General features: G+C 41.5%; 1 protein-coding gene across 2 annotated transcripts; it reads right to left on the minus strand.

Moving 5' to 3' along the window:
* Positions 1–45: 45 nt before the first annotated feature.
* PLAC9 (placenta associated 9) lies at positions 46–15,964 on the minus strand. 2 transcript variants are annotated; one of them, XM_082309395.1, is made up of 4 exons: positions 15,788–15,964; positions 3,639–3,739; positions 2,586–2,706; positions 46–1,102 (listed from the first exon to the last, which is right to left on the minus strand). In XM_082309395.1, the coding sequence occupies exons 1-4, from the start codon at positions 15,843–15,845 to the stop codon at positions 1,092–1,094; spliced, it is 291 nt and encodes a 96-aa protein (XP_082165521.1). In that variant the 5' UTR covers positions 15,846–15,964; the 3' UTR covers positions 46–1,091. The 2 variants fall into 2 exon arrangements, with proteins under 2 accessions (XP_082165521.1, XP_082165520.1); XM_082309394.1 differs by having other exon boundaries at positions 46–2,706.
* Between the last annotated feature and the right edge of the window lie 11,707 nt (positions 15,965–27,671).

Genomic DNA, 27,671 nt, shown 5'->3' on the forward strand with positions numbered 1-27,671 from the left:
TTTTCCATAGAAGTTCTCTGCCTGAATCCACAGAATTATTCAGAAATTGTTGTGTTGACAAGAGTTTGGGACTTGTGTGCTGTTGATGAGCAACTGTCTGTACAATATATATGTAATCTGTAGTTATTGCTCAGTATTTTCATTTTGCATGTTGTAATTTCTCTGACTCTTGGAACTCTGAATTTTTATTCTCTGCTAGCATGGATGACATCTCTTCAGCTTGTTCTCAAAATAGAAACATGTAAAGAGGAAAAAAAAAAGTACAAGGAGCAGGGAGAAGATATTTGGAGCTAGGTCAGTGAAAACAGACTGCTTCTTAATCAAGAATGTGCAAACTCCTCCTCTTATTTCACACACGTACACACGCTCTCTCTCCATTCTGTGAAGGTCGGCAGGGCCTTTTTCCTAGAAGTTGTGTTGGTGTTTATCATGGAAGAAAATGGGGGTGTTGTGGGGGTGGATGTTGGAATTAATTCTGGGTTGCATTGTCACTACGGCAAGGGAGAAGAGTGTAAAGATTACAGAATACAGGTGGCTGTGCATCCAAATGGCAAATTCTGACTAGTCCTAATTCTGACTAGGACTTGCAAATAGGACTCCGGTTTCAGTCGATGGCAACAATGTGACTATGTCCAAAGCCAGACCACTCCATATGCTCATTTTTGTCAGACAATCTTAAGCATATCTTGAGAGGAAATTGCAGCTGAAAGTGTAGTTCATTGATTTACACCGATAGCAAGAGTTCACTTCTTTGCCAGGCAAGTAGTAAGCTTTTGAATTAAGGGAAGTTTGTTAGCTGTGCTGTAGTCCCGGACCCCACCTGATCTTGTTTTCGTACTGAGAATGCTGGATTTGAAATGCAGTTTTGATAAAGTAGGGCTGCTGAAAGATTTAAAATATAAAGCTTTGAAGCAGTGTCTAAAAGCAAATACCTGTTTATTATAAAGCACAGGAACACAGAAGGCAAATGACAGCTGAGAATTGTTCATCCCTGCTCAAATTCTGGAAACACAAGCTTATTAAATGAACAAAAGTGCAACTGTTTGACAACCATACTGTTAACATTCAGCTGTCTTCTGTCTTGGCAGTGCTCAGCTGGTATCTGTATAGAGAAGAGATAATGTCATTATTTTTGGTTATAAGATCAGGATCAATCTTCGTGGATAAACATTGTTTAAAACATGAATCCTGCTACTTTAAAGTGGGAAATTGTCACTTTGATTCACCATATCACAGAAGGAAGGTCCTATCTGCAATTCTTGAGCCACTTGGCAGTTGTTGCAAGCTCCATCTGAGTAGTACTTAGTACAGATGTGTTGCAAATATGCCATGGTTAACTTAGGATTTCCATCTTAAATTCACTGTGACACTTTACTGGAGTACTTTTCTTTTTAAAATAAATTATCATTGCAGGGGAGTAAATTAATTGTTACCTATTAACTGCCCCTCACAGAAAACTGGAAATTTTAATGAATAACAGAGTTGGTGAGGATGTGTCAGTCATGGTGACCAGATCCATACAGCCAACTGCAAGAACTAAAAACCAAAATAAATTCTATTGCTGTCTACTTTGAGCTCACCTTCTGTCATGTAAGTGCACTGTAGTATGCATGTGTGTATGTACCCATGTACAGTTACCTTAAACAAACAAACAAAAAAACCAACACTGACAAAACTGACTTCATAAACATATCTGTGGATGCTCTTACCTTTCCACAAGAGGTTTATTTTCCACCAGGAGTGTCTCTCACCTTGTTAAATGCACTATTGATATTTCGGCAGAGAATGAGGAGGACAGAGCATTATAAGAAGCTGTGTAGAATAGGTGGTCTCATCCAAATAATTTCTGTTGTGGTTTAATTGATTCCAAAAACGTTTATCCAGGACCGTGTTTTGTGTGAGGGGCTTGTGTATCAAAATTGGATTTAAGATGCCAAATGGTAATATTTCCAATCACTTTTTTTGTATTTTGTTGCCCCTCTTTGTTTCATTTGTCACACATGAAACTAAAGAATCACAGGATCTTAAAACTGAAAGAGACCTTGAGATTGCTTGGTCCGTCCTGCTGTTCTAAGGTATGATGCTTGTTTTAACATTTCCAGTGCTGGGGAAACTACAGTCATATCATTTCAGTGGTTCACTGTCCTTGTAAGAAAGCTTTGCATTGCGTTTTGCTTGAGTCTTTCTTGCTGCATTATTTCTTGTTTTATTCACTTTTGCAATAGGGAAGAAAACACAGCTTTCATCTTTGTGGCAACCTTACTCATTCTGGTGGGCTACTTCAATATTCTTTAGGCTAAACATCCCCAATTTAACAACCTTTCTGTGTAGCTCATGTATCTAGCTCCTTGGCGAGGTTTTTGGTTGTTTGGGTTTTTTTTCCTCTCCTTTTCTCCTCCCCCTCCCCTTTAGTGTTTGTTGAAACCTGGTGTTCAAAACCGGACCCAGTCTTCAGCTGAGGCCTTAGCTGCACTGAATTGAATGAAGGAATTACTTCACATTCTGGGGGGAGAAAAGATGACGTATTTGGCAATAACATGTGAAACACTGTTTTCGACTTCGGTTACATCCCACTAGATACTTACCATCAAAAATGTCTATAAGTGGGGTTCCTGGAGCAATGGGGATATTTGATGTTGTCTCACTGATGATGTTGAGGAGCGATTTGACTTCTGATTCTAGATGCTCTACTGTTTTTATTACCTTCTAATGAAAACAAGGGAGACAAATGGAGAAAGGGGGTAGACAAGGGGTCAAGTGGAAGGAATTGTACCAAGTGTGCTAGTGGAAGTGCAAATCTAATATCCCATAATGCTAACAGCTAATTTAATTTATATTGCGCATTGCAGATTTAAATATTTCTTGTGTTATGCTGGCCTCTAGTGGCATGGAGCATTAAAACTTTGTTTTGCAAGAGTTTACAGCACCTCTGTATAAAGAATCGCCCGTAATTTGACTTCTTGGAGGGAGCTTTGCATTAATTTGTTTTTAATTCTCTCTCATTTCTGAGCCACCATCATTGTCCAAGAAAACAATCTGCACGGAACATGAGAGGAGCTGATGGGGTGAAAAGAAGAGGGCTGGGACTAGAGCAGGAGAGAGGTAACGTTGCCATTTGAGAACCAACAGCATGCAGTTTGGAAGCTAACCAGCTGGGAATAGTTAGCACTGGACATGTATCTTGTGAGTGCTTAAGACACCAGGGAAAAAATTAAAACTTTGCAGCTTTCCTAGAATCCCAGTCATAGAGTTCATTTAGCGCTTGAGTGTCTGCAGGAGTGAGCAGAAACGCCACCATCAGTCTTCACCTGCAGAATTCACATCTAGCCATGAGCAGATGTGAAACTACAAGTATCAGTTCTGAGACTGTTATATTAAAGGCACAGTTATATACATTTTAGAAAAGGCTGATATGTAATAGTGATTGCTTAATCAGTTGTTTGGAATTCATCAAGATTGTATGTTTCTGGTAATAATTGCTTTATGGATAGTTACAAATCATGACATCTGAAAAAAATAGTCAGACCTAAAATCAAGAAGGGACAGTGTCTAGAAACATCATTCTTCTTTCTTTTCTTTAGTCAAAAGGATGGGGCAGAGGTCTGGCAAGGTCCAGAAGCCAGCGTAATAGCTCTTACCTCTTCAATAATATCTAAGCGTTCATGGATTGTATCATGTTCATCACACCAGTGTCCTCTTCCCAAACTTCCAGGTAACACACTGACAGGGTCTGCAACAGCTGGAAAAACAGCCCTGGTTAATTAGCAGGAGCTTTTTAATAGCAGTCCTTACCTTTCTGACTTCTGAAGTGGTAATTTGCATGCTAAACAGCATTGTTTATGAAACCAATGTAGGAGTCCCAGGTAGAAATTGAACCTCTCTCCCAACAATTACACCTATATCCCAGTTCTGTGAATGTCTCCTTGCCTGTACACGTTGTCACGGTTGGTTGGATCAAGGTGTTTTCTCTTGCCAGGGGTATTTTTTGTTTTGTTTTGTTTGTGTGTGTGCTTGTTTTACACAATCTGTTTTTTCCTGCCTGTGTAGGGTAAGTTTATAGACTGTAACTCTGTCTCTACAAGTATAAAACCTAAGCATTGGGAAGATCTGCCTTACACATCAGTTCCTCTTAGACTTTCTTCAGAAGCAGCTGGTATGGTAAAGCTTTGAAGAATAGCTAATTTATCCGCTTATGCCACAAATGGATACAAGCTGGTGATTCCACTGTGCCAGAAACTTGACTGTAACAGTCTGATTTTGCAATGGGAAGGGAAACAATAAAAGTGTGTACAGCTGATGTCATTTGCTGACCAAGTCACTCTCTTATGGTGCTATATCCAAAGTCACTTATCTCCATCAGTTATCTGTCTTTACCTCTCAGTACTCAGGAGCTCTTTGAACATTTCATTCTGCTGGCTCTAACCCATGAAAGGCCAGTACCTGCTGGTGTCCATGCTTTAATGCAGCCAACTTCTTTTTCATAACTTTCGTGCAATGTTCAGTAACATTTAGATTTTAATGCATGTGCATAGAACTGTAGCGGAGTATTTTAAACCCCACTAAAGTGATAACGTATCTTGCTCCATGTAAAGTTAGGTCTTGGTCTTGTTTGAGGCCTGAAGAAGCTATGGTCATGAGAAAGCAGCAGTAACTCATTTTGTAGTTGTTTGATTGTAACAGAGACAGAGAGGAGACTGTGAGCTTGTGTTATAATGAACAGTATGAAACAGAAGAGGAGCAACTAGTTCTGTCCAGTACTGTTGTGCGAGAGCAGTGATTTGGAACTGCTGCAGTGCTTCGTCGCAAGTCTGTGCCAAGATTTCTGGAACGGAGGTATCAGGTGATGGCAAACACATGTCAGTAAGGATTGTAGCCATTGCAGTTTGATAGGATGAGATGTACTCTGAGTTGGAATGGTATCCTTGAAATTGGAGGGCGGAGGGCGGGGAGGAGGAGGAGAGGATTAAAATGTGATCTGATGTAATAGGTGTTATTTAGAAATTGGTTTGGCAGAGCTTAAGAGAGAATTTTTGTTGGTGGTTTGTAACTAGATTTTGATTTGGGGTTTTTTGGTGCATTCACCAGGAGGTGGTGCTGTTAGGACGGAATCCCAAAGAATAAATCTACCTGTTCACAGAAGACTGCTGAAGTATGGCAGGTACTTAAATGCTAGTTGTTTTGCAGTTTCCTTTTTTTTTTTTTTCCCCCTTTGTTGCTGCTGCTGGTGTTTTGGGAGTGTTGTTACCTTTTAACTTAGTGGTTAAGTGAACTATGCTACTTCTCAAAATTTTTGCTTATTTACATGTTTTTTCCATCACGGCTGGAACAATATGAAGATACTGATTACTGTCAGAAATGGAGGTTACAAAGCAGTGGCCAGTCTTTGTCTACAGACCTTGGCTTTCCTAATAATAGGATAATAGCGAGGTAAGCTCCATTTTACTGTAAGAGATTAATAAAATTTCCACCTTTCCAATATTCCTAGCTCTAGCTCTCAGCATCAGGCCTGTTGGCCCGATTCAGCTGTACACTGAACTGCCACCTATCATGTATGAGAGAGGACCAAGGGCAAGCAGAAGGCATGGTGATGAGGTAACTGCGGATCAGTTGCCGACTGCTGGGAACTTTCCCAGATCTAACTACAAATGAACTGTGAAAAGAGGCAGCAGAAATCATTAGGTGGACTAAAAGCAAATGGAAGAATTTAAGAATCCCCCAGGAGGTTATTTTTCACTGTATTAACCTAGTTGTAGATGGCTGGATCACAAGGTTGGATGGAAAGTTTGGGTGAAGGTCAGCACTAGTTGCATGCGGTTGTTAAAGGAGCTTTTGGCCAGCCGTAAGTTACATGCCAGGCTTGTTTAGTTTTGTCCGTTCCTGAGAAATGGAAATGCAAGAGGGTTAATTTTGGCTAGCTCAAATTAGTGTTGGCCACTTCTTTTTCTCTGATCATGCATCTTATATCATGCTAGTGCATTAAAGAAAGCACGGAGCTCTGCTGTAGGAGAAGCAGAAGTAGCTGTCTGTCCTGCCCGAATCGGACTCTGACCCAGAGACTCTCTGGCCTTTCCAAACTGCCTAATGACATGGTGGGCATGCCTGTTGGCACTGTGCAGGGGCTCCTTTCACCTTAAATCTGCAAAGTGACTTTTTGAAGCAGAAATTATATAAGGTCTTACCTAAAACGCCACTTGAATCATTCTTTGAGCTTAGCCCTTCTGTGTGAAAGAGCATTCTGTTCAGCACAAACCTCAGCATTGCGCTAACTGCTGCTCTAGGCAGGCGTACATAGATGGGGAGGTGAGATATGATGGATGACTCTGTCATTTGTTCAAAGCAGGGTGTGCCACGATAGGCATGTATAACCAATGTAAGGTTGTTGCATCTCACCGTGAGGTTAGCAAAGCACTTCCCAGCCTTGTGTGCGCATGCGCATCTAGAGAACTAGGTAAAGGGGCTGCTGTGAAATGCAGGACTCAGTAGTGGTTGGTTCCTTGGGGTGGTTGGTGCCTCTCTTCTGACGCGGAGACAGACGGCTTTCTGGCACTCGGAGCACATTGCTGTGTTATAAACTGTAACGGGCTTACCGAAGGAGGAGGAAGTGCCCTGTCCTAGTTTGATAGGACTGTAAGATGCTACCCAGACCACAGGACTAGTGCAGTCCCTAAAAAATTTGACAAATAGTCCAAGCCTAAGTGTCTCAGGAAGCACCTGATAGCTGTTGTTAGCGAGTGATAAGAGTTAGTACAAATCAAAGCATGCCTAGTTCCCAGACCTCACAGTATGGAGCTGGCTGAGGGCTGACCCAGCAGAAACCCTTTTAGCCAGGGCCTGTGTGTCTGTGTCTGTGGTTAGTGACTTTCACACCGGAGCAGAGGTGCTCTTGCGCTTGCGATTGCCCCTTCACCACCATGCCAGAACAGGGTACTTCAGGTGGGTGGTTGCTGCTGCTGGCTGGGCAGCCAGTGCTTTGGTCAGTGTAGTTTTCTTCTGTTTTCTGAGCCTTGGCTTGAGGCTTTGGCTGCTAAAAACCCTGATTGTTATTTTGTTGTCTAGCTTTAGCTCTTAACCCACAGCCGTTACCCCTGGGATGGGCTGTTCACAGGACACATCCGGCCCCTTGTAAATATGGCAGGTATCTGGGTCACTATGGTCAGACAATTCCGCCAAAGCATTAATTTCCATCGGCTCAAAGAGAATCACATGTTGCTTATGAGTGCTGCCCTTCTCTGTATTGCAGTTGGTGAAAGAAAATGACACAGTCTGCCGTTGGCACTGACCTTCTCCAGCAGCATCTCTACCTCATGTAATAATAGCAGTCACCTTGTAAACGGAGTGAAGAATGGAAGGCTGCAAGCCATGTAAGCAGAAGACTAATGGCCTTTTAGGATACTTCCATGTACTTGCTCTCTTGTTGCTGAAGGAACATTTTTAAAATGTAAATTAGAATTTTTACTTGCCTATGTGTCAAAGCACATGCATAAATGCAGAAAATTTTGAAAGTAAATTTTAAAGCTAACAGCCTTTAAAAGTAAACTGTTCTTTGTATGCTGTATAAATTACATATTTGAAATGTCCGGGTATTTGCAAGTTCTGACAGCTTAAGCAAGTGTGTAGGAGGCATATTTCAATGTCTTAAATATCTCATTTGAAACTTAATGGATTACTTCAGGCAAATATTTCTTGTAATGTTTCAATATGGCAGAGAGAACACTATCTTTCAGTTAATTTCCCATCTGGAAATTCCCACCTGATGCTTCCTGCAAGCGAGATGCTTAGTTCAATTATTGAAGTCCATTCTGTTTGATATATAGGTGGTTATTTTCCATCAAGAATCAGAACTCTCTTGTTCAAGATAAGAGAACGACCCGTGCCTTTTTTCCTCTGATTAAGTCCTCTGTGCTACGTTGATGGTGCCCATAAAGGTGGGTAGTTCTAGCTGCCCTGTGCTGTGATACAGTCAGGCACCAGTAGATGGAGCTGGACAATGGGGAATCTCTGAGTTGGATGGTAATAAGAATGTGTTTAATAGAAGAATATGCTTAATGTTTGAAAGAAGTAGCATGATGAAGATCTATGTATCATGGTCAGCCTGACTCTACAAAACTTGATCTTATAGCAGGGGATAGAAAGAGCAATGAAGTAAGAATTAAAACAACCTTAGCAAACAGGTTAAGAGCAAAGGCCTTAGTTTCAGAATACCTCTCAGTTAAGCTCCTCTGCCTCCTGTACATTTGATACATTTCCTCCAACCCCCCACGATGTCGCTTCTACACACTCCCTGAAGAAGTCCCCTTCTAGAACTGTTAGGATTCTGTCTATCCAGATGCTGTTAAACGGTTCATTTTGATCATCCAAGTAGTTGCTAATGTTAAGCATCAGAATAAACCTCTGTATTGGGTTTGTATGGCAAGGTTTTGGTAGTGGGGGGGCTACACAGACGGCTTCTGTGAGAAGCTGCTAGAAGCTTCCCTTATGTCTGATAGAGCCAGTGCCAGCCAGCTCCAAGATGGACCTGCTGCTGGCCAAGGCCGAGCCCATCAGCGACGGTGGTAGTGCCTCTGGGATAACATATTTAAGAACAGGGAAAAAAAAACGCTGAGCAATTGCAGCCGGAGAGAGGAGTGAGAATATGTGAGAGGAACAGCCCTGCAGACGCCAAGGTCAGTGAGTGAAGAAGGAAGGGGGCAGGAGGTGCTCCAGGCACCAGAGCAGAGATTCCCCTGCAGCCGGTGGTGAAGACCATGGCGAGGCAGGCTGTCCCCCTGCAGCCCATGGAGGTCCATGGTGGAGCAGATATCCACCTGCAGCCTGTGGAGGACCCCATGCTGGAGCAGGAGGCTGTGACCCCATGGGAAGCCTGCACTGGAGCAGGCTCCTAGCAGGACCTGTGGCCCTGTGGAGACAGAGGAGCCGACTCTGGAGCAGGTTTGCTGGCAGGACTTGTGACCCCACAGGGGACCCACTCTGGAGCAGTCTGTCCCTGAAGGACTGCACCCCATGGGAGGGACCCATGCTGGAGCAGTTCGTGAAGAACTGCAGCCCGTGGGAAGGACTCACATTGGAGCAACTCGTGGAGGACTGTCTTCTGTGGGAGGGACCCACGCTGGAGCAGGGGAAGAGTGTGAGGAGTCCTTCCCCTGAGGAGGAAGGAGCGGCAGAAACAACGTGTGATGAACTGACCGCAACCCCCATTCCCCGTCCCCCACAGGGGGTGGGAGGAGGTAGAGAAAATCAGGAGTGAAGTTAAGCCTGGGAAGAAGGGAGGGGTGGGGGGGAAGGTGTTTTAAGATTTAGTTTCCATTTCTCATTGCCCTACCCTGATTTTATCGGTAATAAATTAAACTAATTTCCCCAAGTCAAGTCTGTTTTGTCCTTATGTGGACCCACAAGCTTTTCTTTATATTTTCTCTCCCCTGTCCAGCTGAGAAGGGGGAGTGATAGAGTGGCTGTGGTGGGCACCGGCTGCCCAGCCAGGGCCAACCCAACACAACCCGAGCAACTGTCTCTTCACTGTCGTTTGCTGCTCTTACTAAGGCTGACAGAACTGAAGTACGCAATCACACAGATCTGGTAGGTCTTTATAAGTACCCTTCCTAAAGATGCATTGCTGGTCAAACTGAAGTTACAGGCTTGATATAGAAATTACTGGGTTGGGTTCTTTGGGCTGTGTTATGAAGAAGGTCAAGCTCAGTGACCATAATGTTCCCTGTTGGTCTTAAAGCCTGTAAAATTCCTTTTGCATCATTCTGTGATCAGGGTGGTTTTGAAAGTTAACTGAGAGTTCATGTTGTGCTCCGCAAGGGAGGGAGAGGTAAAACAAAGCAGGCCACAAGCCAAATGAAAGACAAGTGAGATTGGAACAGGAATCAGATGGCGAATAAGGAAGCCTGATATCATCTGACAGACCGAGGGGAATAAAGGAGAACACGTATAACTCTTCAAGAAAGCATACTATGCTGTGTGTTCTTGTTTGCACTGCCTTAGGTTTAGCAGTATCATTTTATTCCTGGAGCATATAGCATAAGGTGGCCAGACAGTTTTTAATGAGAAAATGAAGGGGGTAGTAATGGATTTATGTTCCAATAGGGAAAAAGTTGTGAACTTGAGTATCAAGTTCAAATAGTGAACGCCCTAACCAGTTTGGGAAGAATGCAACAGACCTCTGAAGGGATTTACTGATCTTTGCTTAAATTATTCCTTGTCTAAATATAAGTGTTGGACTCCACTTTAACATGTATATATAACTTTGAAGTGTTAGCTCGAGAAACTACACGGTTTACAAAAGTGGTTGGTGAAGTTAACTTGCAGCTGAATACAGGAAAGGTTCAACTACTTTGAACCTGAACTGACACTAAAACGATCAGTATCAGTGCTTGCAGACCTAAGACCATGTTAAGCCAAGACTGTTAGTCATATTTAATTTTGGGGGCTGTTCTTAACGGCATCAAACTTAGTTTCCAGTTATGTCAGTCCTTAATTACGTTGGCATCCTTAGATATGGAAGTACTGGATTAACTTTCTGTATCACTACTGGTTTCGATATCGCCAGTGTGCCCGGGTTAATTTTAAGCTGTATTATATATAATTTAATCTGTATCAAATTTTATTGTTAGGACACCAAAGATAATTGATTTGGATAGAACATGTTATATTGGAAATGCTTTTTAATGTGCAAATTGTCTTCAAATTCTTACATGCTCAGGAGCGTATCTTTAACTGGACATATAGGATCTTCCAGGCTGTAATCCATAAAACACTGCCTAATGCTTAGCTGTGATTTAGGCACCTCTGAACCTCTTTCTAGAGTTTAGAGTTTCTAGTTGCTTAAAGATAAGGGAATTCTTGCCTTTAGTGATGGCAATAAAGCCTGCAGGTATTGTAATAAATATGTAAAATTTCTTAGCTTCTTATATACTGTCATAGGTTACTATGCTTTACACTGGAGGCAACTGCAGGGGTTTGCTTATATATGCATGCAAATATATATAATCATACACACACATAAATATATATATGTGCACACACCTTTATTAGGCTCTAGCTTTTATGGCAGAACGAAATTGCAAATTCCATACAGGGCAAATGTGGGATATGCCAAGCAGGAGGGGGAAGGTAGGCATTATATTAGACAGACAATTGACAGTAGAAAGCTCTTCTGGAATTTGGGGGGCAGGGAAGGATTGGTTTGGTTTGTGGGTTTGTTTGTTTGTTTGTTTTTTAATAATTTCAAAAAGGTACATTGAAAGTCTTTAATGTCTCATTAAGGATTAATCTGTAATCTACACATTTACTGTATACTTCAACTGCTACCTGAATGCCAAGTCTTGGAAAGATTTCAAACATGGAACAAAATTCAAGGGATTCCTCTGGTATCCAAGATTCATGAGCCTCTGATAATAATTGGAAACATCCCGAAATAAGTTTCTTCCATGAAACTAATTATTTTTAATATTCATTTTAGAAGCTAAATAACCATATCAGAAAGTCAAGTTCCAAACTTGCAGACCTGGTTCATACTCTGTTTATCAAGATGTAGAATATGGTACTACAAATATTATTTCAGATCCTAGACCAGTTAAGATTGAACTTATTTTAATTCTTCTTTTTCCCTGAAAAAGAAGGACCAAAGAGGAAATCTCATGCATTGTGGGATGTATTGTGTTAGTGAAGGTGGGCCAGGGTATCAGCTTGTAACTTGTCTGTCCCATCAACCTATATGTGAGATGCCATGTTGTGATGTGTTCTGGTCCTACCGTGCCTCACTTGTGCTTATGAAATACACAAAATCAGAAATGGGACTTGACAGAAATTGCTTCTGACTAGGAGATGGCTGCCGTGTATTCCTCTGTAAAACTACTTCATTTGGAGGAAGTTTTTGCTATTGTGATCCATGTCATTCTCATTTCACAAGGGAGCTTCAGCTCCTGCTTACCCAGCAGGGAAGGCTGAGAGGGAGTGTACAAGGCCAGGGATAGTTTGTGCTGCCAGTGAGCACTCTTGTTTTCAGGCACAGCAAAATCTGGGGCCCCTGCCATGGCTCTCTACCAGAAGCAAAATTACTACTTTAAAAACCGCTTTTCTTCTCCTGTGTTACCATATTTGTGATTGTAAGAAGTACTTAAGTTTTGCATATTTTCATTCAAAGGAAGGAGGATAACAATAAAATGTTCCTATGAGGGAGCTGTTGGCTTGGAACATGTTTCCAGCATGCTGCTCTTCTGAGCAAGCACCCAGGGAATATCCTCTTGTGCTTGTTGCTGCAATGGAAAATGACTACAGGGAACTGGACTGATAAGAGACGTGAGCTACGTAATTTGCAGGTAGGTTACTCTAATTCATGGTGTAACTTAGGATGGGATACCCGGATGCTTTGGGCTGCAAAAAAAAAAGTTTCCCTTTACTATGTATTTATTTCTGTGTGAATATATATTTGTTTTGGAAACTAAGGCAAAGTGTCAGAAGGATTATAGCTAGTAGCTGTATAGGACATACTTGTGTGTAGAGAAAGGGACGAGCCATTTTAGGAAGAAGAGGAGCCATGTTGTAACATACGTAAAGAATCTAAGTTGTGTAGAATGAGTGAGCTTAAGGATGGTTTGAGAATGGAGAAGGCGAAATACATCAGTATTTGATGCCATCATCAATTTGAGGATGACCACTGGTATCTGGGGATAAAGAGTTTTTCAATTTTATGAGGACATGGCTTTTGGTCTGTGTTTAGTAAGAGGAGCTACAGTCATGGGGAGTGGGCGAGGTGAGTCTGTGACTTATTAGTCAGCTCTGTGGTTGTGTAGTTTGCATATGAGTAAGTTACGGTAGTAGAAAGAAATATGATAGTACAATGAAAAAATATCCTTGTAGTTTTTTTCTAATACTTAAACAAGTCTAGGAACTTCCTTGAAGATATATTTTCCTCTGGCAGACAGTTCATGTGTTCTTCAACAACTCAGGAAGTAGAATAGCAAGATATATATACATACAGAGAGAGAGGTAGGGGTGTGTGTATATATACATAAACTCATACATACATACTAGACCCTGGCATTCATGGCCAAGACTCACAACAGCTTCAACCAGAGGAGATCAGCTGCGTTTATAAATACAGTTGCATCCTGCAGATGAACAGCAGGAGTCCTATATTTCTAAACCCCTGACTTTTTTTGGAGTTTGATCTTAACCCTTGCTTTACACATGGAGGTTACAAAGTCCACAGAACTTTATAAATTCCTTTTAACTAAATATAACAAAACGTAGGGTTTTGCAGATAAATAAATTCTGTAAAAAGGCTCACTTCTGTAGAGAACCCCTATCTTCAGATGCCTCATGGTCTTAAGAAACACACCTACATCTGGGTACGCTTTGTTGTGACAAACTTTCTTTCTCCTTCCTTGTTGGAGCTCAGAGATGAGTGTTTGCAAAGACTGTAACCCTTGTATTGGAGACAATAATGCCAGTAGGTTTCTATAAGGAGAAAATACCTATAGCATGGGGTATATGTTAAAACACTACTAGTTTATTAGTAGAGAAATATGAGTCCATGTCTGGTTTAAGATAGGACATCTCTCATAAATTATTATTGTGGATTTAATTATACAATGCAGTAGTTTAATCTCCTGGAGGCAAAACGCTGCTCTGTGGGAATGCAAGTGGTCAATTTTGGGCAAAAGCAGGCTGTTCTGAAGGGATTTTTTTCTCTCCAGTTTCTAGGCAATGGTCTAGCTTACAGATCTTCTCAGCTTTGACATTGCGTGTGGGTATCAGAGGATCCAAAGTATTTTGAGAAGTCATAATATGTTAGCTGAATGAAGAAAAACATTTGTACACTTCGTTTACTTCAATTTGTAGTTAAAACTGAAGGAAACTTCTGCTGTTTAAAAACAAATCACGCCGCAGTGTGGAGTATTGAGCAGCAATGCCTCCACGGGAGTTCTCCTGCTGCTGCCTCCTTAGTAGCGTGCTCAGTGTTTGCTTTGCTCAGCTAAGTGGAGCACGTCAGTGGGGCCAGCCTGCTTGCCAAGTACTTGTTTACCTGGGGACTCCAGGTCACTTCTCCGCCACGCATAAACATGCAGCAAAGACTTTGCTGTTGGGGTGCTGCACCCCTCAGAACAATTTGCCCAGAGGTTTTTGTAAGAATAGAAATGCGTTTAAATGGGGCAGGTATTGAATGCTCTAGTGCCTCAGGCTATTGTATGCTGTATTTGAGCAGCACCCCACAAACTAACCCAGCAACAACAGCAAAGAACTACAAACCGCAACCATCAGGCAGGAGCACATGATTGCATCCAGAAGGGCTCCCGCACCAGCCTCTCCTCCTTAGCTGTTTGAAGGCTGAGCTCTATGAATATGAGATTGTTCATATTAATGGCTGAATTAAAACATAAATTCTATTTTGGCCAACTCTGAACTATTTTTTAAGAGGAACCCATGGGGGCTGGGAGGGAGAAACTGTGAAAAAAGTCAGAAGTTAGATTCCCCGACTCAAAGGTAGCGAAGGGAAAGTGGGGATGACGTTTTTAAGTCTGTCAGCCAGCCAGGGTACTCCCCTGGCTGTGACAGACATAAAATTTCCCGTCCTACACAAAGTACACCATTGAGACAGTGAAAATGATTCCCTGAGTGAGTAGCTACCACCTGGCATGATACTGGGTACTAGTCTCCGCTGCAGTTATTATTCAAATACTATTCTATTTAGCTGGATTGTATGTGAGCTTGCTAATGATTTCAGTTTAAAACCATACTTCTGGGGGAATAAACAAAAACATTCTTCCAGCCTTTTTTTTTTTTTTTTTTTTCTTCTTTACAAACAAATTAGAGTGCCCTTGCTGGGCTATTGATATTTCAATTCATCACTGATAAATATTACAAAGCCAGTTGGGTGGGAGGGAGTCAAGGCAAGGAAGAGTGACTAGGGTTTGGGGGCAGAAGGGACTAACAGTTTTTCAGGAAATGTTTTGATGGTAATGGAAACTTACTACCCTGCCATGAAATGCAAACATTGTGTGTTGTCAAGAAGTAAGCGCAGAGGGAAAATAAAGCTGGGCCTCAGCTAGCAGAAAACACTTAATACAAACAGGCTGGGAAGCCAGGTTTGTGGTTACACGGGGGCTATAAACCCTTGAACTAGCCAAACTGAATAGCTTTCAGTCATACTGTCAGCTACGATGTGATTACAGATTATTCCAGCACTAATCTGTTGTTAATGAAAATAAGATTCAAATGCAAGCTTATCAGATGTTCTGTGTTTATACTTCATACTCCCAAGGCATTTGGAGAAGGCGCTATGTGCCTCAAAATCTCAGGAATAAGTAATTCAAAGCAGAGGAGAAAAAAATGTGGTGCTGTTACCAGCAAATCTAAAAAGAAGGGTTTGAATAAAGGAAAATCTTTCTCTATTCACCTTGAACTTCGATCTCATTTCTGAGTGGCTTAGTGTGTGTGTTAATAAGGCTGCCAGAACAGTAATTATGGAAATGCAGGGCAATGGCTGCAGCACCTGAATGTGGTTCTAAATTTCTGAAAATACAGTGATAGTATCTCCCATGAGATGTGAAAAATCTCTGCCAAAGCAATATGCCTCCAGGATGGACTTTAATAGCACAGAAATGGAGTTTTTCCTGTTAAAAACAATATTGCCACAGAATTTTGACACATACCTGTGTCACCTTCATATAAAACCCATAGAGCAAGCAATTCTTTACCTCCCCCTCCCACCCCATGCAAAGGCTTTGACCATGCTACAGTTAAGCTATAGTTTCTACTTTGCAAGCTCGGAATCACTTACCTGAAAGATCTCGCTCCTGCAGGACTAAAATAAATGCCAGTGCCCAAAGGAAAAGCATGGTTTCAGCCTCTCCAAGCTCTGCCGTAGTCCTGGTGGAGAGCCCCGCAGCCTCCCTCCCCGGCTTCGCATCGACTCCTCCGTCCAGCCGTTCGTGCTGAGGTTTAGCCAGAGTTAGGAGGAAATATGCCCAGGCTGAGCCAAGATTCTTGAGCTGTTCTCTTCTGCTTCCCTCCTTTTAAAAAACACCCTTCCAGCTCCATGTGAAGTCCAGTTACCCAGGCAAGCTGGCAATGGTCCAAGCTCCTCAAAGTTGGATTTTTTTACCCTTGTATTTATTTACGCAGACTACAACTGGAATGTGCTGAAGAGATTTGGGTCCTGTAAATACAACAAGTGGGGCAAGAAAAGGAAGGGGGAAAGGAGGAGGAAGGGGTGCTGGACGTTTCTTTCCCTGTAGGATTTAATCCAGGGCGGGGAAAGCAGGAACACTGGAAAACACAGTATCTTTAGATCTTGTGAGCTTACTGGGCTTTTTCCATTATTTGTTAATTTTGAAGACTGCAGAAACATCTTTTTTGGGAAGTACAAAGCGTGGCAGTGTTGTGGGAGGTGACAACTGTCTGTGGTGCTTTGTGTTTGGACGGTGTCATAGGAGCTCCTGAGGAGCCGTCTGAGCTCTTCTCAGTTTGGCAGGTTTTAGACTAATAAGTCTAACCCATAGCGTTGCTAATGGTATTCTGACAACGTGTGTGATTTTTAGCAGGATCTTAATTAAACGTTAGCTGTTTGTCTTGAGGGCTCATGAGTACTGACTGGGTAAGTGTCAGTCTTTGACCCCACTAGACTGGTCTTCAAAGTCTTCTGGCATCTCCTTCCTGGTATTGTTCCTCAGATTCTTTTAAGTTGAGTTACCTTTTTTCAAACTATTGGAAGTAAAAGCTGAAAGGCCATTAAGGTGTCCTACTCAATCCTAAAGGCTGTTGTCCAGGATAAACAGTGTTCTAACTATGGAAAATAAAAACCTTCAGACTAGAACACATTTCCTTAGTCTTTACCACTTCTCTAGCAGTCAGAAAATCAAGTTATTCAAATAAGATAGCTGAAAGTGATCCTGCAAGATGCTATTGTACAGTTCAAAGTATAGTCATCCTCAGTGACTTCCAAATCAAGTTAAGCTCAATTACAAGGCAAAATAGCCTCAGTAATAAAGATTCTGTGATTGGAATTTAGCTGGTAACTTCGCTGAGGCACTGAGCAAAACAGGGCACAGAGCAACCTCGGTGTGTATTGAGCCCTCAGGGCTGGTGCTAGTAAGCTAATATTTTTATGAAATAAAAATGAAATTGGCTATGAGGATTAGAGTGGCAGTGTTTTTCTGGATGTTTTGGCTTAAATCACTACGTAGCAATACTGCAACTTTTACAAATCTGTTTTGAGAATAAGTCTGATTGTTCCTGCTGAAAAAAATACATAAATTTTAATTTTATTATAAACAGGTCTCTAGAGAGGAACTGTGACAGGTAACAGTGAGTCCACTTTCAGTTTTATTCTGTGTTTGAATATGAGACGCTGATGTGGTAGGCTATGATTTTTGATTTTTGAAGTGAGAGATAATCTGTGTGTTGTCTGCGCTTTGGAGAGAGGAGACTGAGGGGCAGAAGAAGAATATTTATGAAATGTTGGCTGCTGTTTTCTGAATGTGTTTGTCCTTTACCTTTGTCCTTTCTAAAGCGGCATCACCCGGTGCATTCTCTGTGTTGCAAAGGGAGCCTGTTCGTGGGTGCTTTTCTGCATGCTCTCTGTGGTGCTCTATACCATACTACTAAAAAGCAATGAACATTCATTGAATCAGTTTTCCCTTCAACACACTATAAAAAATAACGCAATTTCCATTCCAGACCACCCCTGCTGAGGTCACTCACCCCCTTTACAGCACGTTTCCTCGAGGTTCCTCCTGAATTGCTCTCAGGCTCCTGGAACAGTTCAGTCCCTCCAAGGCACTTGCTTCTTATTTTTACATATTGTGTTATGTTTGACCAGGGAGGTGCTGGTCCGACAGCCATGGAGAACTAAATAAAATAGTGAGGGTTTTCTCTAGTATCATACTCCAGGGGTTGTTTCTGTAATGAGAGAGAAGCTTTTTCCACTGCAGGGAAATGCAGCCAGAAAGAATACTGCTGCCAAGTGGGATTCTGGTTTTCAGTAGGACTACCTGTCCTGAGAATTTTGATGATCTTGGTTAATTACCTAAGATGACTTTTGTTATTTATAAATACTCATAATGAAGCTACAGATGAAGACAACTTAACTAGCAATATGAAGTACAAAAAAGCCAGGGTGTGTGACAGAAATCATTCAACTGCTAAGCAGAAGATTTGAGAGCAGCAGAAAAAATATGATACAAACCTATTTGTCTTCTGAAAACTTAGTAACTGATTACCATCAGAGAAAGCATTCTTCAGCACATTCATCTTGGAAATGTCCATATATGAGAATATAATGAGATCATATGAATATAGGTTTGCACAAAATCCAGCTGTTGAGATGTTCCCAAGATACCAGCAGCCAAAAAAAGCATACCAGTGAACAGGGATGTGAATTTTTGCCAGCAGGCAGTCTGGTGAAAGGGAGAGTAAACATAAGGATTAAGTCTATTTTGGGAGTGGGTTTTTTTTGTACAGTCTTTCTGTATCTCTTTCTTGGATTAGTCAAATGCTTGGCAAAAGCAATAAATAAGTGCACAGTGATCCCACTGAGTGCATAGGGAGAAGGAACAGAATAAACAAAGGGCATGTGTCGACAGAGGACATATGTGCATGTGAAAAAGATCATATTGTTACGGGGTATGGAATCCTGCAGCATGGGCTGACAGAGGATATAGCTGAGCATACGCTTGGCAAAAGTTGGAGTGCACTGCAGTCCCTTGGGACTTTACATGAGACAGAGAGAAAATTAAGTGGAGATTACTTCGGCGAACAAAAATATGGTAGAAAACCCATCCTTGTAGGGAGAGGAAAGCACCTTATACAGAAGAGAAGGAAATGAAAGAGAATAACCTCTGTCCTGGATTTAACACTGGTGGATGATGAAATCATTGCAAGGTTTGTGTGTCCTGCCTTACCTGCCCCTGGGAGAAGATTTGTGTCCATTAGGGACTGTGGAGATTCCTTGGGCTCTCATCACAAGCTTAATATCTGCTAGCTGCTCATGACCAGAAGTTCTTGCTACTTGGAGGCTGTTGAACACCTTATGTAAAATGAGGCTTGGTTCACGATCCTCTTAGAAGAGGTCAATTATTTTCCCTCAATTTACTCAGTTTCTAGCTGCTGGGTTGAAACAGTAGTTGGATAGATGTGGAAGGAGAATTTTGTTACCTGGAGAGGTTGATTTCCACAGTGCAGGTATGCAGTTTGTGGACTGCTTCTAAGGGAAGCAGGAGCTTGCTCTGCAACCAGTACGTCTGTTTGGTGAACAGATGAAAGGCCTCTTGCAGTGGTGATTTCACCAGAGTGTAGTAGGCATTGCCATTTAAAGCCTTTGATAGTAGTGACTCTTAGCACCACATCCCTGACAGTCTCTACTGAGCCTCCATGTCTCTGTTGTTCATGGTACAGCCTGAATTGGTGTTACAGGCCTTGTGGGCTGCAGCCTTCAATGTGTGAACACCTTCAGGTTCTGTACCAGTGCAATCCCTTCTCCAGCCTGTTATGTATTAACTTGCACTAGTGTTTGTTACCTTGATTTGCAAGGGACATCAAAAAGTGTGAAGTTCTCCTACTGCTGTCATAAAGGCATAATCTTTGACACTGTTAAAAAAAATACATCACATGGCTGATGGTATGAGATACTGTCAAGATCAGCTCTGTCTCTAATTGGACCCTCCCTGGAGAAGTTAACAAATGTATGTGTCATAGAGCAGACAACTCTGATCCAGCCTTCTTCAAAACAATGCGTTTTGTACTACGCCTAAAGCCAACAGTGAGTCAGCTACAGGAGTTGACTCTCTTGTGTCGTCTTGGTGCCAACACACTAGGCTGGATTCTGTCTGCCAGCATTAGGTAAGCATCTGATGGCTTCGGGCTGTTTTGCATCTGTGGCTTCAGCTTCCTGAGCAACCATTTGCGAGGAAACTGAATCAGAAAGCTGAAGGAAAAGGTGGGTCACATGGAGTATTAGTGAATGATGTCGTTTGTTTTGTATTTTTAACCAGTTGTTAGATCCTTTCATTTGATAGATTTCATGCATTTTATGAAGCCTGTCCATGCCTCAGAAACCCCTATGAAATATGGTAGGCGGTGTGCCCGCCCATTTTAGAGAAAGGAAAACTTTGTCCTAACAAAGCTGGATTAACTATATTCCCAGCTAAATTAGTGACTCAGAAATAGACTCTTGACTCCCAGTCTTGAATTGCACACATGGTGATCTGATAATACGTGCTACATTTTCTATTACAGAAGGCTGCGTGCCTTTGCTGTTGTAACTTTAACGTCCACCCATTTGAGTCACATAAAAATGTGAAATAGATCTGTGAGTCCATGACAGATAATATCTGAGAAAATAATACTCATGGGGAAGTACTTGATTATTCCCAAATTAGAATTACTCAGCTAGTGTCTTTAGCAGATCACTATTGCAAACCACACCAATTAAATGAGATAATTACTTGAAACTGGACCAACATTTTCATTCTGTGAAGGAGCAGCTAATATCTGAGAAGCTATTCATTTGTTGAATAGCACCTTGCTGAACACGAGTCATGACAAACAGAGGCCTGCGTTACTTCACGTCTGTGTACCTTTCTCCATTAGGCAATGCATCAGCCATGTATGTGAAGCCTTTGAATATAGGTAATATTTACCATATGAGGGACTTGTGTAGTGGAGATATGTAATGAAACAGAGAAACAGCTGGAAATAAATCCCATTTTCAATTACTAGTCAGCCTATTCTCCTTTCCTCTTAATTACCACAAGGTCATGGACAGATGCAAGGGAAAGAATGACTTGCCAGAGAGTGAAGCCAAGCTAATCACTCCGCTGCTATTCCTCTGAAAATTTACAGTACATGTATTATTTTACAGCCAATGTAGTAAAAATCCCAGGTTAAGACTGCTTTTAAAATACTTGTGTCGGAGGAAATATAATACTGTAGCAGGATGGTAGTAGTTTCTTTGTTATTACAGATCCCTCACATCTTTAGCTGCAATTTTTCTTCAAGCATGCTTCCGACACATGCTTCTAGGCAGAGACTGAACAAGAATGTGTATGAATTTTTTTCATCCTGCTGTCTACGTAGTTAATCACATGGTGGATCCTGTCCAACAAGATTCCCCAACAGTACAGCTACCTATTACTGTATGGTACTGGCTTCCCACCTCTTTAATTCCAGCTGCAAAACTGCATTAAAAGACAACTTAAATACTTCCATAATGCCACTATTTACTAGGAGGATTTGTGGTAGTTGCCATAGGGAAATTGTGTAATCATGAACGGGAAGAGAAGTGCCCCTGAAAAAGTTTCTATTAAAAGTTGATGCAAGGCATGAAAAACCTTGTGAGAGTATGAACGATTAAATAGATCAACAAGAGTATCATGCACCAGAAGCTCTGGACGCAGAGCATTAATTCAGATTGTTAGAAAACAGATGTGGACTCTGGATTCTTGTCCTCCACCCCTTATTTTGAATTTTTTTCTAATGAGATCCTTGAAGTGGGATCAGTTCCATATGTGTTTAGGGGGGAAGCTGATGGTGTTTACACCTGCTATTAGTTTGCTGCATCTGCATGGATATTCTAGTTAGTGTTAAGGATGAAACAAATAAGAACAATAATTATCACCTGAAACAAAGTCCTTGTAGGAAATCAGAATAGCATGGATGCTGTTGCTACTGCCAGATTTTAGGACATCCTATCTTGCTTTAAGAGACCAGTTGGCTCTATGTATATTAAAATATCTGTTACAATACTCTGTCCAGATGTAGTAAAATGCTTCAAATTATCTCTCCCAACTGTTCTTTAATTCAGACCCACCACTGGAACTCATTTTAAGAATAAAAGAAATTTTATTTTTTACTTCAGATATTCATCTATGTCATTTTGTATTATTTCTAAGTGCTTTCTGTTTTTTCCTTCTTGGATACTACTTTTCACCATCTACACAATAACGAAGGGATAATTTTCTGTTTCACAGCAGTGACTATCTAAGGTCTCTTCTAATTAACATTGAGAAAAGAGGAAATAGAAGATTAGAGGATAAAAAAAAGTAGCAGGAGGGCTCATTGCATGCGTTCAAGAAGTAAGAATCATCAGAAGTGAGGATAGCGAAGTCATGTGAATCATCAGGATGCTATAAATAATTCTGAGGTAATCTCTTTTCTTTAAACTGTCGTTAGGAAAGTGAATTAGGAGAAGCTGATAGGACAAGAGCCTGTGGTTTGAATTTAGAAGAAAAAATTACGCCAGTCCAGGGTGCAGAAAGTGTTCTGCTGGTGTTAGGTACTAACACCAGGAAACAACCACTGGGAGGGACTTTACTGCGCAGCCTTGATGGAGTCGGTGGAAAGGGAGCGTAGGACCAGGCAGAGACGGGGTGCGTTGGTCAGGAGCGGGCCAGCAGAAGGGCAGGGGAAGGAGCGCAGGGAGCAGGCTGGCTAACGCGGGTGAGCGTCACCTGGCAGCGAGGGAGCTGCTTCACGAGCGGCTGGTGAGGCGAGCTATTTCTGTCTGCATGGCCAGTGGGTTACCCCGGGACCTGCTCCGTCTCCCACCCCGTCTTCGGCTCAGGCGGCTCCTTCGTTTTGCTCTTCCCACAATGGCACTCAACAAAGCTGAGGGCTGGGCTGGGTACAGCCCCGGGGGAGCTGATCTCCAGCACAGTATGAACTGCAACCGAGAGTTCAGTGTTTTAATTAGCCACAGCAGGAGGGGAGGGAAGAGGATTTAGATCAATGAGAGTCTAGGCCAAAGTAACAAACACCGAACTGTTACGTACTTGACCTTGAGTGTGCTTAGGCTGGCGGGGAAGCAGAGGAGTTCATATAAAGTGCCGATGCTGAGAGGGGATGGTGTATGGCACCCCAGCGAAGCATTTATTTGTGTTCAGCAGAAACCATCATCTATTCTTCACTGCTGTTGGATATCTAAGCAGTGACATGTCAAACATCTTCGAAGGCTTTTTAAACCTCTGAAAGCATCATGTAGTGTTGTCTACAGACTACGGCAAGTCACAATCCCTTTGAGAGTAAGTCTGTAAAAAAAAAAAAAACCTAATTGTGTTTCAGCTCATGTTCACTTGCCATTTGAATGCTTGGTGATCTTTGCTAGTGAAAATAAAGTTAATGATTATAGTAGTACTTTGAAATTATATGGTGCTGCTGTGATGTTCTAGTGCCATCTGAAATAGTGGAAGGTGAAGCTGCTTATCACAGTTGCTGTGCTCTGCACAGCCAAACTACTACCTGTTTTCAGGGATTCACTCTATGGGCTTCACCCGGCACACTTTTCCTCTAATGTGAACCCAACCATGTGACCAATGCTTTAGACCCAGAAAGACAAAAAGGCTGGAGTCAGTGATAACATAAGGTATCTCATGTTACCTAAAAATATCTGGATATAGCCTTTGCTAATTAATATCATTTTGTGAGGTGGATTTGAATAGACTATTGGATACATTAATGCATCTGCAATGCTAATTTACTGCCTCTGCATGTATTAAAAATGTTATCCTACAACTTGAAATTGAGATAAGCAGGATATTACAGAGCTAAATACCCCAAATAGCAATGCAAAATGTTTTGCTGGTTCTTATCAGTTATTTAGTCTCAATAGTAGAGAGTGTGCATTTTTTTGTAACAGCAAAGCACAAGCTTTGTGCTGGCGTTCCCAGTTTTTGCTCAGTTGTTGAAATGTCTTCGTTCAACATCTTAGAATTAGACCTCTTATAGATATAAATACTGTTTTGGGGAGATCATTTTTGGACCTTTAATGTAAAGTTTTGCTCTTTGTCTTGAGAAATATCTCATGCTTTCTGCAAAATGTTTGTCTGATAAGCCAATGCAGTCTGTCCCACATAGTAACTTCACACAAAGCACACCCAGGCTTCCCTCCACCCCCTTGTGCCAGCAAAAATGTTCTTTGAATTGATGCCTGTCCTTTCTCTCAGCCGTTACAAAATACAGCTTGAGGAAGCTAGATCTGTTTCCACTGATTTCAATCTACCTTGTCAGTTTTTTCTCAGCTCGCTAAAGATAACAAACAGGAACATGACATTTCACTACCATTGGGTCACCTGCTATCTAAACACTGGGGGCTGAAACTCTGGTCTGCTCTCTGAATATTGATCTATGCAGAAACTGAGAAGGAAGTTAAAGCAGTATGCTAAATTAGAAGGAAATGTGAAGCTTTTTGGTGTCCATTGCTTTTTCTTTTTTTTTAAATGGTGATTCTTTTTCAATTGTCTGTATTTATTTATCCGTACTGATTATTATAGTGGTTTACCACCACATTTGCATTGGTACATTGCATAATCCTAAATTATCATATTGGTTTTCTGCATTGCTACTCTCTGAACAACTTTTATTGTTTTTCTTGGCTTAACTGCAGACTGTCTCCACCCTCTTTCCTTCTGCAACTGGTCAAATTCTGCAAAGAATTCTCCGCTTTGGATAGACTATCGCTTCCCACCCATGCTGTTCTCACTGAGGTTGGAAACATTATTAATTTTATTTAGTGTGGGGAAAAACTTGGCTAACCCTTCAAAACCATCTTTCAAGTTCTGTAATTCAATGAAGTCTTTATTTACAATGGTAATAGCTATTCTTCTCAGTGCTGTCCAAACTGAGGTCTCTCTGGTTACAAGAGAATGAAGCACTGTTTTCCATTTTCACAGAAAAATGGTCCTATTTTATTTTTCAGTTTGGGGAAAAAGCAGCATAACCTTGTTTAGAAGGTTTTCTAGGAAAAGAGGCAGCTGTTACTTTCCACATTATTCTATCTTTTAATGGCTTTTGTGCCAGGGACTGAGGGAGGAAGGCAGGCAGTGATATACAACCTGATGAATGTAAAACTGTTATTCTGAGACTTGAATTTTCCACTTCTTTCCAGTCCTAATCCTTGATCTTACACACTAGCACATGAGCACTGAATTACAATTCTGTCCCTTGATTAAAGTGTGGTTTGTTTTTTTTTTTTCCTTTGGACTCAAAATTATCTAAGTACAAGATAATAATATTGTATCGTGATGTGGATAAAAACACTTCTCAAGAATTGCCATTTCAGATGTATACAGTGCCCCTGATAGAGGCTGGTTTTACTGAGGTCTCAGTTAGGTATGCCTAAAGCTGTGGAGATATAAATGATGATTTCCTTGCATAAACACAAAAAGTGTGAGTGGTGGCAGTATGGAAGATGTAAATGAAACCTTTAGAAAGCTATACAGCACTGAGGTGCTGGCGTTCTTCCCTTAAGACCCACCAAAGAGCAGCTGGGAGGAGATAAGAAACTAGATTTGAAAAGAAATGTGATCTGGGGAAGACCTGTAACTTAGCATTGTCCTTGACGTTTTCATGGCAATTGTGTTTGGTTTCACTTGACAATACCAGCAATGTAATTACATCTTACCTATTCCCCCCATATAAAAGGAAAAAGTCAAAGATGAAAGATAGTTTTTCCTTCCTGTTGTGGTGTTTTTTGAAGCACTATGAACAGGTTTGGAAGTGGCTATATTAAATTGTTCCAGGTCATGGTTTAAGAGAAGTAGGAAAATGGTTATTTGAAGAGTTTGGCTTATTTGGAAGTTAGATAACGGGTCCCCAAATAGGCTATAGCTCAAATCAAATCAATGCAAAAGGCATAGAAAAGTCAGCCCCATCCTATCCCAGGACAGCTACTTTGTTGTTCGTGTGTTAATTCTTTGGTTAGTCTTATGGTCCATGTTTTTAAATCTTCAAGCAGTTAGTGGACCGATCCCTAGACGCTTAGGTAACTTGTTCATTCTCCATATGTTTTGGTCTGCTGATAGCGATTGGCTTGATCCTATTCAAGATGAATACATATAATGAAAATAATGTATTTCAGTTTGTTAGCTGAGGCATTTGGCTTTTCAAAGTTAAGAGCCAAGAGTGAGATTATATGTGAAAGGTTTGCAGGATCAGTTATTAAAAGGCGATACGCTAGAGAAGTTTTTTGCTGATTAAGCGCAAAACCAGAGAGAAATGAGGGCATCCTGGGAATTTCAAGTGCGGCAGACAACAACTCCTTGCAGACAGTTGATTCAGAGGCATGCAGTCTGAAACAGGAATTGACAGATGGTGTCAGGGAAATCACTAATAGGATGTAGCCTTTATAGCCAACTAGTTCAAATGCATAACTGGTCTACCATGACTAGTGTGCTTTTTGATGTAAATGAAGTAGACGGCACCATAGGAACAGGGGTTGGCTTCCCTCCCCACACCTGACCAGATGCTCTCGGTGGCAGTGGGAAGGAGGCTGTGTGACACCCCACTGCTGTGGCTTTCACTGCTTGCATCCACCTTGTCAGCTGCAAAGCTCCTCTAACAATCACAGCACTCTGCTTGGAAAAAATGTCTGTAAAGGCAATGAATTCAGGAAGAAGCTGTAAGTTCCATCATACTGCTTTTGTACTAGCTGTTAAACTATGGGTTAATCTAGTTGAAGTGTATTATACCTTGAATCAAAAAGCATAAAATATGTACTTAACTTCATCCCCGGCATAAGTATTTTGATGTGAGACTGCCCCTAAAAATGTCATTTACGGGAGTATTGCCTTCTGCTGGAGACTTCTGGTTCTTGGACAGCAGCAGCAGATCTGCCAACTCCTACTAATAATTGCATTAGCAAAGACAAAGGAAATAAATAGGAATTTCCTGGAGAAGGAAATTAGGAAGAAGTAGGAGACCAGATTAACTTCCTAGATGAAGGTGGCTGAGTTATTTAAAGGATTCAAGTAACAACAAAGATGTCTTAGTCGAAGACACACAGATACTAAAAAACCAGTGCCTGTGAAAGGTGACAAAATCCAATTGCTCTAGAAAGAGGAAGGAGGAGTGCTGCACGGCCATCCTCTCTGTCTGCACAGATAATGAAGGTGGATACATGAAGTGGCGGACAAAGTGTAAGAAGCTTGTAAGGACAATGAAGTTTGACAGGCAAGAATGAAAGGAAGACACATCTAATAATAGTGTGTGTTTAACTGTTTATCTCTCATTAAGGAAATAAGCAGCTCAGGAAACGGTCATAGTTAACTTACAGCAATTAACAGTGATGCAGTACCTTCTAAGACACTGCACAGTCAGCGTTTCCAGCACACACTTAGGTAAGGGCTTTGAATGAATGTTTGACGTGGGCCTAAATCTACAGCAGAAATTTCCAAATATCCTTTTTCCCTAGTGGGCTGCTTGTTTGGGAGTGTTTCAGAAGGACAGCAATTCAATGCTTCATATACTCCTGTGCTGAAAGAGCTTGGTGAATTTGTTTCCAACTGCTTGGCCAAATGGTCCCCAAAATCCTTTTACTGGTTTTGCGTGGTCTACAAGTGCCAATCATAGATCAGGGCCTCCTTTTGTGGGGAGCTGAATTCATGTCAAGACTTGAGCACATCAGTCTGGACTCCCAGACGCTTGAAAGCTAGGCATTGCGATTTTCACTATTTTAAGTTCCCTTTCCTGCCCACCATTGCACTTCAGATGCGTTACGAGCAACATAATAACTCTACGTGCCTTCTCTGCGTGCTTCAAGGCAACGGTGAAGTTGGCCTGAACTTCACTCTGGGGTAGAGCTGCAACTGCTGGCAGCAGCCGACTGCCTTTTTGTCTCTTCACTCCTGGCAGCAGCGTGCTGCTGGGTTGTGGCCACGTGTAGCACGTGCTAC

The sequence above is a fragment of the Platalea leucorodia genome (assembly GCF_965183815.1).
Source record: "Platalea leucorodia genome assembly, chromosome: 4".
Taxonomy (NCBI): domain Eukaryota; kingdom Metazoa; phylum Chordata; class Aves; order Pelecaniformes; family Threskiornithidae; genus Platalea; species Platalea leucorodia.